A 16,374-nucleotide genomic window follows, 5' to 3' on the forward strand; every position below is an offset into this window, starting at 1 on the left:
AATATAAACTACCTAGGAATAAACAAGAAAGGTACACTTACAATATGAAAAATTATAAAGCTTTAATGACAGAAATAAAAAGACTTCAATAAATACAGAGCTATATCATATTTTTTGAAAATCCTCAATACTTGATGTCTATTCTATCCAAATTTACTATAACTTTAAGGCAATTCAAATATCAAAGTGCTTTCAAAGCTCAGCTAGAAGAATGATCAATAAATTTTAGGAGAAGAAAGTAAATTATTAACATAAGGATAGAATGACAAATGGAAATGAAGACAAAAATCCAGAAATAGACCATAATATCTTTAAGAATTTTATAGGATAAATGTGACATTTAATAATCAATAAGGAGAGGATAGACGAGTCAACAAATAGGATTAATTCTACTGGTTAACTATATGAAAAACTAAAGTTAAATCTCAACCTCACATTACCCTGCAAAATAAATTCAAAATATGAAATGCCAGTGCAATAAAAGAAAACTATAAAACAGTTTAGTTTTAGTTTATACCACAATTTCTACTTTCTTATCATATTTATAGCTACCTGATATAAAACAAATTAAAAAATGCCATTCCCTGTTCTTGATAGTTTCTTTTTTGCTTATCTGTAAAGCAGTTATTTGGTTTTGTACTATAATACGGAATTCACTTTTTATTACTTTATAACAAATTAGGTAAAAAAAAAGTGGGGGTATTGAAACATAATTATACAGGATCAATGAACCAGGACAGAATACATATTCCCATTTTACAAGTAACCTTAAGTTAAAGTAATATATCTATGGTTACATTACTAATAAATGGTATACTTATGACGAAAACCCAGACTTCCAGTTCTAAAGTCTAGTTTTTTCCACTAACCCAAAGAAAGTATTTATGATACATATGCATACCTACTTACATGTGTGTGTTGTATGTTTGTGTGTGTACATGCAAGTCACACAAGTGAGAGAGACGGGAAAGGGAAGAGGAGAATGAGGGAGGAGAGAGCACCGGTAAGAGAGCAGAGAGAGGGGGGTGATGAGAGAGGAACAGGAGAGGGAAGAAGGGATGGTGGGGAGAGAGCATTTGAGAGCAAGCATACACTCACAATGTTGACTGAATGTCTGTGTCCCCCCAAAATCCATATGTTGAAAACTAATGCCCAATGTTATGGTATTTGGAGGAGAAGGCTTTGGGAAGTAATCAGGGGATGCGGGTGGAGCACTCATGAATGGGATTAGTGCCCTTATAAGAAGAGGCCAGAGAGCTAGCTTTTCCTCTTTCCACAACGTAAGGATACTGAAGTAGACTTTCTGCAACTTAAAAGAGAGTCTGCACCAGAACCCGACCATGGTGGCACCCTGACCTCGGACTTCCAGCCTCCAGAGCTGTGAGAAACAAATGTTTGTTATTTAAGCCACCCAGTCTATGGTAATTTGTTATAGTGGCCCAAACTGATTAAGACACTCACGTATATTTCTGTCTTGTCATCCTTTGAGTTATAAAACGATACCACTTTATTTGGGGAAGAGGTTGGAATATTTTACAAATAAAATAAGCTACCAAATCACAAAGAGGAAAGCCATTTCATAAAATGCACATAAGTGAATTCCAAATGGATTAAAGAGTTAAATGTTGCTAATTTTCCCAATATTCACATATAAAATAAATGTTTAGGATTTTAAACACATGCTCTGAGGAATGGTGAAAAGCGCAAAGGAAGAAGGAAAAGGAAGCAAGCAAGCAAAAACAAGCCAACAAAATGTAATGACTTTGCTATATATCTGCATTAAAAAATATTTTTTAAAAGCCCATGGAATGAACATTTACTTTCAAATATCTTAAAAGAGATTTAATATATGAGAACAGATAACACTGCCCATGTCCACCTCAGCATGGCTTAACCCTGAGGACTGACATCCAAATGGGAGTCAAAGGCTTATTCTGAGCCACATCCCCTACCAAATTCTTACAACATGCAAGATAACAAGGGAAAGCAAGACAGCCCTCTGAGAGGAAGAGAGCTCTGGTTACCAGTCATACTGCTACCTGGAAAGGGGGCCTTGCTCTCCCTAGAAGTGATCATCATTACAATGATAAGTTAGTCAGACAGCTTAGCAGAAAGATAATCATGGAATTAGGAAGTCTGAGGGATAAAACATAAGAAAGCCTGGAGGACAATTTGCATAGCTACAAAACCTAACAAAAGAAAGCAACAGATACAGAAGTAACAATGGGGAAGGCAGGAAGTAGAGAAATTTAGAGAGGGCAGAGCAGCATTCTCATTGGTGTCTGACAAGCTTGGTATGGCAGAGGGGAACTTGAACCAGGGTAATGGAAGGGGAGGTCCTAGCTCAGAAAGGTGACTGCTGACTTGCGAACAACATTTGGATCTAAGGAAAACAGGCATTTTAAGCAAAATTAAATAAAATTTTACTAAAAGGGACTAAATGGTCTTCTTTAGTATTTTTGCCTCCAGTCATTATCAGTTAGTGAGGCAAATTATTATCTCAAACTACAATGCCAACAAAATAATTTTAGTTTCAAATAACACAAAGCAATTGTTTAACACAATTGTTTAACTTTTAATGATTCATTTCTGTCAATAAAATTGTTTATGAAAAATGATTATAAAGAAAAATAATTCCATAAGTCAGCATGTATTTACGTAAAAACTTAATTATGTTCTCCAAATTTATTTACAGTCATCCTAAGAAAAACTGCTATTGTTTCTAACATTAACTTCTCTTTTTTCCTAAAATGCACTGCTATCTTTTTACTATCCAAGCACTATGGGTACATATTATTAATGTCTTTTTCCAAGTCATAAATGATGAAAGAGTAAAACCCACAGAGAAATTGGGAAAATAAGATCAGCAGCCAAAACAAGCAGCTCAAAGGAAGGGCTGTGGGCTACTGGGTTTGGAAGCATAAACATTACTGAGCACACCCACGAAAGAGTAATGTGGAGCCACACCTGGAGGCTGACTCGTACACTCCATTCCCAAGCCAATAATGAAAACACAACTCTGAAGCCAAAATGTGAAGATTCAACCACCTTACATCAGCTTTGGTATCAGGGACCTCTTCAGCAAACTAGCAAAAATAACTTAGATTCACTTTGCCTAAACAAGATCACGCTTTGTCAAACAGACCAAGATATTTTACTAGATGTTATAGGTCTCTGTTGTTATGGGTGGCACCAATTTTACAATAAATTGGCCTGATAAACAAATGATAAGTTCAAAAGAAAAATATTCTCACCAAAAATAAATACTGTTTGTCACATAGGCAATATGTGCACAATTATCTACATAACTGAGGTTTGGTCTACATATTTCATTTATATAATTTTTCCCAACTTCTAAAGGGTAAAGAGCTCAACAGTAATATAAAAGAGGAGGATTCTGGGATGAAGGCAGAATAGGAGGCACCAGGAATCTGCTTCCTATTACACTGGGAGACAATTACACTGGGAGAATCGCTCTAACTATTTTGGAACACTGGAGTCCAGTGGAAGACTTGCAACTTTCAGGGGAAGACCTGGATGAAAAATTGCAGTCAATTTCATCAATTCCAGCTTTTAGCACAATAGTAGCTACCCATCCACCCAATCCCCAGCCATGTGGCAGGCAGCTGCACACCTGTTCCTGGAACAGCTTGCACACAGCTTATGGAAGCCAGGATGACAAAAAGGATCCTGTCCTCCAAATATTGGGGAGCTGTGCTCTGATTGCTAATTGTTGCTACTAATCACAGAGGTTCAGTTAGCCATTGTTATTACCCTTCTCCGCAAGTTGCAAGCCCCTCCCCCTCTGGCTGAAGTAACTTCTAGGGGATTTAAAGGGCTAGTACCCCCTTCCTGCCCTCTTCATTTTTTGCTTTTTCCTCTTTAGAAGTCAGATATTAAAGACTAAGACATTCAAAAACAACTGCATATATGAGGAAAATTGGAAAGTGACCATACATACCCAGGGAAAGGCTCAGAAAAGACCTGAGAAAATTTTAACTTTACATCTCAGGCTGATCTTTGAAACAGAGGAAGCTTACAACAATTAAACAAAAACAATAAGAAAAAAAAACAGTAAACCCGGGGGAAGAAGAAGATTCTGATTTCCAGAGTTACCACATTATTAGATTTAAATGTCCAGTATTCAACAAAGAAATCACAAGTCATACAAAGAAAGGAGAAAGTATTCAAAGGAAAAAAAGTCAACAGACTATTTCCCTGAAAAAGACCTAATGGCAGATATAGTAGACAAAGACTACTTTAAGATGCTCAAAGAACCAAAGGAGATGTGGAGAAAGTCAAGAAAATGATGTGTAAACAACATGAAAATATCAATAAAGAGACAGAAAACCTACAAAAAAATGAAAAAGAAATTCTGGAGCTGAAAAGTACAATAACTGAAATTGAAAACTCACTAGAGGATTCAAAGACAAATTTGAGGAGGCAGAAGAAGGCATCAGGCAACTTGAAGATAGGATAGTAAAAATTATCAAGTCTGAAATAGCAGAAAGAAAAAAGAGTGAAGAAAAGTAACAAAGCCTAAAGGAACTGTGGGATACCATCAAGCAGACCAATGTATGCATTGTGGGAGTCCCAGAAGAAGAGACAGAGAAAGGAGCAGATAGAATATTCGAAGAAATAATGGCTGAAAACTTCCCAAATTTGAGGATATACATGAATATAAAACATCTAAGAAGTTCAACTAACTTCAAGTAAGATGAACTCAGAGATCTATACCAAGACATATTATAATCAAACTTTCAAAAGACAAAGACAAAGAGAGAATCTTGAAAGTAGCAAGAGAGAAGCAAATCATCACATACAAGGGATTCTCACTAAGATTACAAGCAGATTTCTCATCTGAAATTTTGGAGGCCAGAGACAGTGGGCTGATATATTCAGTGCCAGAAGAAAAAAACTGTCAACCAAGAATCCTAAATCCAGCAAAACTGTCCTTCAAAAGTGAGTGAGGTATTAAGACACTCCCAGATAAGCAAAAGTGTAGGGAGTTTGTTACCACTAGTCCTCCCCTGCAGGAAATGCTAAGGTTGAAATGAAAGGACACCAGACAGTACCAAGAAGCCAGGTGAAGAAATAAGTTATCTCAGTAAAGGTAAATACATGGACAATTAGAAAAGCTAGTATTATTGTAACCATAGCTTGTAACTCTACTTTTTGTTTCCTACATGATTTAAGGGACTAATGCATTAAAAAAGTCAATTATTAGACTAAAAGTCAGTATCATTGTAACTTTGGTTTGAAACTCCACAGTTCGTTTTCTATATAATTTAAGAGACTAATGCATTTAAAATAATTATTGATTTACGGTTTTTGGCACAGAATATATAAAGATGTAATTCTGTGACATCAACACCTGCACCTATGAAACGACTAATCTTTCTGTCTTCATACTTTTGCCTTTCCTAGAAATTTCAAATAAATGAAATCAAACATTATATAATCTTTAACTGGTTCCTTTCTCAGCATAATTTTCTTTTTAGATTTATGCATGTTGATGCACGTATCAGTACTTCATTGTTTTGCATTGCTAAATAGTATTCCATCATATGGATATACCACAGTTATTTATCCACTCATCACTTGATATAGATTATTCTCATGGGTGTGTAGTGACATAGCATTGTGATCTAGTTTATAATTCCTAACGACTGATGATGTTCAACATCTTTTCATGAACTTATTTGCCATTCGTTTTACTTCTCTAAAGAGTCTATGCTAAATCTTTTTTGTTTTTATTGGGTTGTCTAACTTATTTTTGTGTTGTAAGAATTATTTATACATTATAAATTTAAGTTCTAAATTGGATATATATCTCTGAATACATTCTGCCATTTTCTATATTGTTTTATAATGTTCTTGACGGTCTCTTTTGAAATTTGAAAGCTTATTCTGCAGATGTCTTAAATTCTCTGTAATAAAAACAAAAAAAATATGCTTCCAAAGACCAGTGAATAAGAAGAAAATATTCACAACATAATATGAAGTTTAAAAAAATAGAATTCAAACAATACTCCCAGGATGACTCTAACTATGTAAGGTATATATGCCACGTGTATCTAAGTATATAAATATACACACATATATATGTATACTTGGAAGGGAATATATCAAAATGTTAAAAGTGGTTATTGAAGAGTTTGTGGGATTACAGGTACTATTTATTCTTCTCCTTTTCATACCTTCTTCAGATTCTTACCAATGGTAAGTCAGCCCTCTGTGAAAACAACCTGCATACATTTCTTAAAGATTAAACCAATTTATCTTTAGCTACACTCAGAACTTCTGAAATAATCAAGGTCCAAATAACATCTGAATGTAACAGAATCAGGATATGAATACTGTATTTACCAAAAGAATAATAAAAAATAATACAAGGTATTATTCTGGTTTTAAAACAAAAGCTAGGATCTGTCCTACACACACATCCCCCCAAAACAGCACTGTCCAACAGAGCTTGATGACAATAGACTCGCAATGGATGGAAAGGTTCTTTCTGTTGCCCAATACAGTAGCCACTAACTACAACACAGTAGTGGTTAGCAAGCATTGGAAATGCACCTAGAGATGGCACTGATATTGTCAATGGAACGTGACTGAGAAACTGAATTTTTAATTTAATTTTAATTCAAATAAAAACAGATGACTAGTGGCTACTACACTGGACAGCACAACTTTAGGGGAGAAAAAAACAACCACGGCTCTATTGATCATTTTCCTCCTCCTTCCAGTCATTCAGTGACTTACTGATATTCTATACCCTCTCCTCTCTCCCTAGATATTTACCGAATCATAACTTAACAAAAGATCATACATCAAACATCTTGTACTTTCTCTTGAGAATGAGAACAAGTGAAGGGCCATTACTCTGAGATTTCTGATGTAAAACAACATTAGCTATTAAGATATAGCCTAAACTCAATTTCATTTTTCTTCTGCCTAATTCTTTAGGGGTACTCTGAGTTTCTGATCTGTGCTCGTCGAAGCTGATTGGTCACCTGCCATCTTTTTTATTTTTTATCTTTGTTCTTCCTCTTGTGGAAAAGCAAAAAGAAAGGAAAAGAAGTTGAAGTAACACAATTTTACCAACAGCATCACTCTAGCATGTAATGGACTGCACTTGCTAACATAGGATTATTCTAGCAAGTACACAGACATTAACAATAAATAATCCTATTATTTAGAAGCATTATGTCACCATGATTATGTTTTTATTTGCCCTGTTATAAAGCATGTATTCCCTTTTACTTAGGTCACTAGGAAGCTAAAAGGTATCCTTAGGGCTCACAAGTAACTAACTCATCCTGGTGTTAATTCCTTCTTGTATCTTATAAATGAGTTTCTTATACGTATTTTTTTTTAACTGCTCAGATTCATTCCTAACTTTTAGCATTATCACACTTCTCAAAAATTTTTTCAAGATTAACAAAGTAATAAAACAGAAATAACAAATACAAATTACTTGAACAGATTTCCTGTAAGGTTTCAGAATATCTTCTTACCTCCAATAATATTCAAATTAGAGGGGCCAAGATCCTTTTTTTCTTTCTGAATTAAAAAAATTCATTTGAACAAAATAGAAGCAATAGCATTTTCATAAGAAGATCCAGAAATGAGATTAGATCTTTTATTAGCTATTTCTATGCAGATTACATCATCAATATTTTTCTGCTCATTTATTCTGTTATAAACGATCTAACATACCTTGAATTTTCATGTTCCAGAAAACGCTGTGCTCTTAATTGGGATGCCACAAACAATGATGATGCTATTGCCAATAACTGGTTTCTCTCATTCTCTGTTAACTTGTGTCCTGAGGGAAATCAATTACATACATAATGTTAACATCTGTGCTTCTATATTATATAATTATGAGTCCATCAAACAAATATTTTACCAAGTATATATTATGGAGCTAGTATTTTACCAGGCACTGGAGCCTGCAGGTTGGGGGAGGGGGGCTAGCAAGATTGGTTTAAATAAGACAAAAACCCCTGCTCACTGGAAGGTTACAGTCTAATTTAGAAAAGAAGATGTTAAACAGATGCACAAAACAAAATAATTACAAATAAGAAAAGCATATTCACAGAGACCTCTAGGAAAAGCTTAAGGCTCCTGGCATCTGCTTCTGCTTACCACTCCCCACCCTCAACTTTACTTCTCAGGAGAGTGAGGATAAAGGGTAAGCAGAAAAGGAGTGTTGCTGGTCAAATATATTGGCTCGGCTACATCTTCTAATGTGAACGATTAAAAGAGAATAAAGGTGTGATTCTCTTGCCTCTATATGTGCAGTAAGAGCTTGAATCCCAATCAGTCAACCAGCCAACGAATCAATCTCTCTCCTTCTTTAATTCACTCTCTCTTCTGACCATAATATAGCGGGACCTGGGGGCAGTGGTCTAGCCTGACAAGGCCTGGGAAGATGGGGAAGGTCTGGCTCATGCTGGACAGCAGGGAAATCTGCTCTAGTTGCATAATACTTCAACAAGTGTATGAGTCAAGGCAGGATTTGATACTCCAGGGTCTGCATGTTAACACATCCCCTTGAGAGCTGTGTAATTTCATACAATTTCTAATACTATTTATTTACCACAGTGCCATACACAGTTGACAAAGTATTAAATGGTACAGTACAAACAATTTGAGTGCTGGATCATCAGCAATAAAAGGTACTTGTGCAATTCAAAAAAGAAAAAACAATCCGGTAGTTATTTAAATTTATTTGAAAGAAATGAAGTAATTTGAGCATTATGCCTAAAAAGTCACTCAAAATAGAAATAACACTAAAAATATTCATAATTAGAATAAAAACACTTTCTAGATCTGAAGCACATCTTTTTATTGGAAGGTGCTTCGTGAAACTGAAAGGTGGAGTGTTTCACGAAACTGGAGGGAAGGGAAAGCCCCAGTAATCCACCATCCTTTAGACAAACCCAGAAGCTCCATAAACTATAAGACCAGTGCAGGATCTATCAACTGGTTCTAGGAATTCAGTAATAGAACCCTCAATAGCCTAATAAACCACACTTCTACAGGCTTTGAAAAGTTCCCGAGTTTCCCCAACACTTAAGCAGTGATGAAAACATCTCACATAATTCCATAATAAAGTACCCTATCTGAGGATTACAGAAATTTGGTCTCAGTCTTCTCAAAAACACAATTTACAAGAGCAGTTCTCAAAGTGTGGCCTGCAGATTACTGGAGTCTCCAAAAGCCCTGCGGGGGTCTGCAAGGTCAAAACTACTTTCAAAATAAAGCTAAATGTGCTTTTTTTCTCTCACATTTTTAGGAATATACAGTAGTAGAGTTACTCTGATTAGAGAGATATATGACATGTGATGACATCACTTCTCTGATGTCAACATATAACGAATTTATTATTGTTCCTTTAAAAATGAATTCATAAATAGTTTTAAAGTTCCTAAGTTTTAATTCATAATATAGCAAATATCAATAGATAAAACCACAAAAGCTCTTTGGACTATAAAGAGGATGAGTGCTTTTCAAAATTCACTGTGCATCAGAATCATCTAGATTAAAGCACAGATTCCTGTACTCCACGTGCAGAGACTGACTGGTGATAAGTCTGAGGTGTGGCCCGATCATTTGTCTTTCTAAAAGATCCAGAGCGAAGCTGCTGCTTTAGGTCTACAGATCTCACTTTGAATAGAAGTGTTTGAGGCTCATGTTTATCAAACTGTGTAACACAAACCACTTGGTAGTTCATGAAACCACTTTAGTGGGTCATGACCAGAAAGACAAATTGTGAGAGCACTTTGCACACAGTACTTTTCATGAGTGGGTGTGTGCAAAGTCACGGGGTAGAATATATTGTTTACAGTGGTTCACAGTCAAAGCAGTCACTGCTCTAGACAGATCTGCACAGTATAAATCATCAGCAGAGAAAACACAATACATTATGGGAAGCTTGTAAACTACAACAAGCTGAACCAGCGTTTCTGGTCTAATAAACTGCTAGCTGCACTGAACTCAGACAATATTGAGAAAGGAGGTTCCCAGATAAAATTGAACACCATCCATCACATCTTACAGGCAAACTGGTACAACGCATAACAACTTCAATTCTTTTACTGATACTGGAACAGATTCTCAAGTTTTACCAATGACTAACTCTCAATAAATTTTCCTGATATAGGAGTAGGGAAGACTTCTTAACTTCTACAGTTCAACTAAATTTGTTTCTACAATTTGTTTAGGGATCTCAGGTAATTTTAATAAAGAAGTATTGCAAAGACCATCTACTTCATCCTCCATGCAGTGTGGATGTCTCTTCTGCAGTGCTGTCTGACAGATGGTTATCTAGGATCTCCAGAATTCCTCCAATACAGAAAACTGACAAACTCTTTTAAGGATTTCTAAATCATTAGGAAGTTATTTCTCATACTGAATCAGAGTGTTTCTTTGTGACTTCCATCCACTGATCTGACTTTTCCAATCTGAAGTAAGACAGAATAATTCTATTCTCTCTTACACTCGTACGTTATCAATCTTGAAGGATATAGACTGTAGTTAGACATCCTAAAACTTGTTAAATAAAAGACTGGTTATATCCTGCCACTCTTGGGGTACCCTAGTCATGTCAAAAAGGAAGTATTCAAGTCCAAACAGGCACTGTACAAAAGATTCTATCATAACCAAACTATTCTTATGGTAATAGCTATAGCATAAAGTTACTCCTGATCACAGACTGGAGTGGCCTTGACTCCTGCATGTTCCCTCACGGCCTGATACCCACTACAGTGTCTCTGCTGTAACTCTGACCTTGGACTCCCTCTCAATGTTCTCTGTTAACTGTATGTCCTCCGGTTTTTACCTTGCTGAAATCCGTGTCATGGTTGGCCCTGGTGTCTTGAAATACATGTACCAAATGTTATTGTTCCTCACTACAATAGACTCAAATCCAGCATAACACTGCCATTTAGACCTGAATGTGCTTCCAAGGCAGAAGAAAGCGGCCCTGATTTCCTCTTGGGTAATGAGATAAGCATTAGTTCATCATCTGGTTCTCTCTCACTGGTGTGATCAATATATGGGATGTCTTACCAACCGCAAAAGTGACCCTTTGCCTGTTGGATATAGTCAACAAATAAATACAAGTCAGCAATGCTCAGGGCACAACAACTGGACCACGTTAATGACAATATTCTTTATTAATTAGTCGCCTCTTCTCCAGGCTAACCACCTGTAGTTCCTTCAGAGTTCTTGACGTGAGATGGATTTCTGAGTCTCCATCATCACAATCACTTTCTTTTATACACACAAAAAATGAAAGAATAGTTTTTTAGTTCTTTTCTAACAATAGTCACCTTTGCAAATCATGAAAATAATAGATGTTAAAACGTAAAGAGTTTTGTCTTAATGTCAAAAACTGTGATTGGAGGTTATACAATCATACCATGGACCAATATCAGATAATATTAGACTATTCTTATAATCTAATAAATTCTGAATTAACTTCTAAATAAAGCAGCAATATTTCTAAAAAATATTTATAGCTGATGTTCTCATAGATTCTAAGGTATAATATAGAATTGTTAATTTTTAAAAATTACAAAATGTCCCACTGCTAAATTTCAACAAGTAATTTAATATCAATTGAAATATAAATCTAAAAAAAGGAAAAATTCTGGGTTTTAGCCATTTAATGGACACTGACCGCAGAATAATCATCTGAGAGGAAAACTAAATATTTTTTTACAACAGCACTAATTTCAAGTTTATGGACCAATCAGAATTATTTAAAAATGCTAAATTAGCTGTTAATATTTTGTCAAAGAAACAGAACATTGTTATATCATTAGTTTTCATTAGAAATCTTTTCAATATTCTCTAAAAAGACCACTCCAACCTCTACATAATAATTATATTCCTCAATTTTCTTCTAATTGTTTCTGTGTTTATTTTTTAGAATTAAATTTAGAATTTAAATTTAACCTTCTGGAATTCATTTTTGTATCTGGCATAAATTAAGCATCTCACATTTTCTATATAGTAAGAGAAAAAATTCCTACATATACTAAATTCTATTTATAAGTTCCCTATTCCGTTACATTATATACAATGATACATTTATCCATTTCTCTGTTTTTCTTTCAAGCAATTCCATTCTTATCCCTTATGTCATACTGTTTAGATACAGTCTTTGCATGCAATATATTTTAATACATGGAAGGCCAATTTTCCTCTATTATTTTTCATAATTTTCTTGGCTGTTCTCAGAAATTTATGATCACATATAAGTTTTAAATCACTTATGTAGCAAGCCTTGTGAACCTAACTGGAATTATATAAAATCTGTGTAGTAATTCGAGGAAAAATGCCATTCACATGCTATTGAGTCCTCCCAACAATTATCTGATTATTTTTCCATGTGTTCAGATATGTTTCTTATTCCTTGACAAGATTCTATAGTTGTCTTCATATAAGGTCTATGTCTTCCCTAATAAATTTTTGTCTACTGTCTTAACAAGATACTATAGTATGAATAGATTTGGGTTTTTCCACTTTCATTTCAAGCTGGCTCTTACTAAAATAAGAAACACTAACGTTGCATACTTATCTTGTTGCATTAAGCCACCTTGCCAAATTTGCTTAAATCTAGAAGCTTTTAGTAGGATCTTCTAGATTCTCTAGGGATATAATCATATGGAAAAAAAGGAAAGATTATGTCTCTTCCTTTTAAAATAGTCAAACCAACTACTTTCTTTTTAATCCTCCAAAACTGTTTAATAATAGTGGTAATTTTATAGATCTCATTATATTCCTGATTCTAAGGAAAATTATTTTAGCATTTCATCATTGAAAATGATGTTTTAGTTTTCAGTAAGTAGTCTTTTTAGCAAATTTAATTAATTAACTTTTATTTCTGTTTTACTAGAAAGGTGTTACTAGAAAAGGGTCTTATTAGGAATGGCTACTGAATTTTTATCAAATGCCTTTCTACATCTTTTTTTTGGTGTTTGATTTTTTTTTGGTTGTTTGATTTCTTGTTGTTGAGTTGTGTGAGTTCTTTACATATTATGGAGATTAACCCATTGTCAGATATGTGACTTGCAAATAGTTTTTCCCATTAGCGGGTTGGTTTTTTTTTTGTTTCAATCCTGTTTTGCCTTGCCTTGAAGAAGCTCTTTAGTTTGATGAGGTCCTATGGGTTTATTCTTTCTATTGTTTCCCTTCTCTGTGAAGACATAGTGTCCGAAAAGATCATTTTAATACTGATGTCAAACAGTGTAGTGCCTACATTTTCCACTAGAAACCTTACGGTTTCAGGTCTTTGATCCATTTAGCATTTATTTTTGTGAATGGTAAAAAGAATGGTCAATTTTCATTCTTTTACATGTGGCTGTCCAGTTTTCCCAGCACCATTTGTTGAAAAGACTTTCTTTTCTCCATTGTATGCCCCCAGCTGCCTTGTTGAAGATTACCTGTCCATATATGTGTGGTTTTATTTCTGGCCTTTCAATTCTGTTCCATTGATCTGTACACCTGTTTTTGTACCAGTACCACGCTGTTTTGATTACTGTAGCTTTGTAGTATGTTTTGAAGTCAGAGATTGTGATGCCTCCAGCTTTGTTCTTTTTTCTCAGGGTTGCTTTAGCAATTCAGGGTTTTTTGTTGCCCCATATGAATTTTAGGATTCTTTGTTCTATTTCTGTGAAGAATGTCATTGGGATTCTGATTGGGATTGTATTGAATCTGTAGATTGCTTTAGGTAGTATGGACATTTTAACTATGTTTATTCTTCCAATCCATGTACGTGGAATGTCTTTCCATCTCTTTATGTCCTCATCCATTTCCCTCAGGAAAGCCTTATAGTTTTCATTGTATACGTCCTTCACTTCCTTAGTTAAATTCACCCCGAGGTATTTTATTCTTTTTGTTGCGATTGTGAATGGTATTGTGTTCTTGAGTTCCTTTTATGCTAGTTTGTTATTAGAGTATGGAAATGCTACTGATTTATGTAAGTTGATTTTACATGCTGCAACTTTGCTGTAGTTGTTGATTACTTCTAAAAGTTTTCCAATGGATTCTTTAGGGCTTTCTATATATAAGGTCATGTCGTCTCCAAATAGTGAGTGTTTCACTTCTTCCCTCCCTATTTGGATTCCTTTTATTCCTTTTTCTTGCCTGATTGCTCTGGCCAAAACCTTCAGTACTATGTTAAATAAGAGTGGTGATAGAGGGCATCCTTGTCTTGTTCCTGTTTTCAGGGGGATGGCACTCAGTTTTTGCCCATTGAGTATGATGTTGGCTGTGGGTTTGTCATATATGGCCTTTATTATGTTCAGGTAATTTTCTTCTATGCCCATTTTGTTCAGAGTTTTTATCATAAGTGGCTGTTGGAGCTTGTCAAATGCTTTCTCTGCATCTATTGAGATGATTACGTGGTTTTTATTCCTCAATTTGTTGATGTGTATCACGTTGATTCATTTGCGGATGTTGAACTATCCCTGTGTCCCTGGTATGAATCCCACTTGATCATGATGTCTGACCCTTTTGATGTATTGCTGAATTCGAGTTCCCAAAATTTTGTTGAGAATTGTTGCATCTATGTTCATCAGTGATGTTGGCCTGTAGTTCTTGTTCGTGCTGTCCTTGTCAGGCTTTGGTATCAGCGTGATGTTAGCCTCATAGAATGTGTTAGGAAGTGTTCCATCCTCCCTAATTTTTTGGAATAGCTTGAAAAGGAGAGGTATTAAATCCTCTTTGAAAGTTTGGTAGAATTCCCCAGGAAAGCCATCTGCCATTCTTTGGGATGCTTTTGATTGCTGTTTCAATCTCCTTCCTTGTCATGGTCTGTTCAGACTGTCTGCTTCTTCTTGACTTAGCTTTGGGGATTATAAAGGACTAAGAATTTATCCATTTTCTCTAGGTTATCCATTTTGTTGGCATATAGCTTTTCGTAGTATTCTAATACATTGTATTTCTGCGGAGTCTGTTGTTATTTCCCCTCTTTCATTTCTCATTTTGTTTATTAGAGCTTTCTCTCTTTTTTTCTTTGTAAGACTGGCTAGGGGTTTGTCAATTTTATTTATCTTCTCAAAGAACCAGCTCTTTGCTTCATTGATCCTTTCTACTGCCTTTTTTGTTTCAATAGCATTTATTTCTGCTCTGACTTTTATTATTTCTCTCCTTCTGCTGACTTTGGGCTTTGTTTGTTCTTCTTTCTCTAATTCAGTGAGGTGTAATTTGAGGTTGCTTATTTGGGATTTTTCTTGTGCCTGTATTGCAATGAATTTCACTCTTAATACAGCTTTTGCTGTATCCCATATCAGTTAGTATGGCATGTTATCATTTTCATTGGTCTCCAGATATTTTTTTATTTCTTCTTTAATTTCTTCGATGGTGCATTGCTTGTTCAATAGCATATTGTTTAGTCTCCACACCTTTGTCCCTTTCTCAGCTTTATTCTTGTAATTAATTTCTAACTTTATAGCATTATGATCAGAGAATATGCCTGTTATTATTTCAATTTTTTTAATTTATAGAGGCTTTTGTTGTTTCCCAAAATATGGTCTATCCTTGAGAATGTTCCACGTGCATTTGAGAAGAATGTGTATTCTGCTGTTTTGAGGTGAAGTGTTCTCTATATGTCTATTAAGTCCAACTGTCTTTGCTTTACATTTAATTCCACTGTTTCCTTGTTGATTTTCCGTCTGGATGATCTGTCCAATGATGTGAGTAGGGTGTTGAGGTCCTCTGCTATTATTGCGTTATTTTTAATATCTTCTTTTAGGTTTATTAATAGTTGCTTTATGAACTTTGGTTCTCCTATGTTGGGTGCATAAATATTTATAGGTATTATTTCTTCTTGATGTACTGTCCCTTTGATCATTATATACTGACCCTCTATGTCTCTCTTTACCTGCCTTATATTGAATTTTATTTTGTCTGATATATGTATTGCGACATCTGCTTTCCTTTGTTTGCTATTAGCTTGGAGTATTGCCTTCCACTCCTTCACTCTGAGCCTGTGTTAGTCCTTGGAGCTGAGGTGTGTTTCCTGGAGGCAACAGATTGTTGGATCTTGTTCTTTAATCCATCTTGCCTCTCTGTGTCTTTTTATTGGAGAGTTCAATCTGTTTACAGTGAGGGTGATTATTGATGCATAAGGGCTTGATGGTGTCATTTTGTCACTCGTTTTCTGGTTTTCCTGCATTACCTTTGTTTCTCGTCCTGAGTGTTTTGGCCTATCCATTGACATCTGCAGTTTCTTATTTCCTTACTTATTTTTTGTGTCTCTGTTCTGTTTTTAAGGTTAGTGGCTACCCTGAAGTTTGTATTCAGAATATTATGTATAACATAACCCATTTTCTGGTGGACTTTTATTTCCTT

The 16,374-nt window shown here is 35.0% G+C and overlaps 1 protein-coding gene across 1 annotated transcript in view; it reads right to left on the reverse strand.

The window, feature by feature from the left end:
* Nucleotides 1-16,374, reverse strand: part of PCCA (propionyl-CoA carboxylase subunit alpha) — a 438,123-nt gene that overhangs the window by 160,706 nt on the left and 261,043 nt on the right. Inside the window, exon 18 of the mRNA XM_046664150.1 lies at nucleotides 7,723-7,831. Within this exon, the coding sequence (XP_046520106.1) occupies nucleotides 7,723-7,831 (109 nt within the window). The remainder of the gene's footprint in view (nucleotides 1-7,722; nucleotides 7,832-16,374) is intronic.

Source organism: Equus quagga, chromosome 6 (assembly GCF_021613505.1).
Source record: "Equus quagga isolate Etosha38 chromosome 6, UCLA_HA_Equagga_1.0, whole genome shotgun sequence".
In the NCBI taxonomy this organism is placed as follows: Eukaryota; Metazoa; Chordata; class Mammalia; order Perissodactyla; family Equidae; genus Equus; species Equus quagga.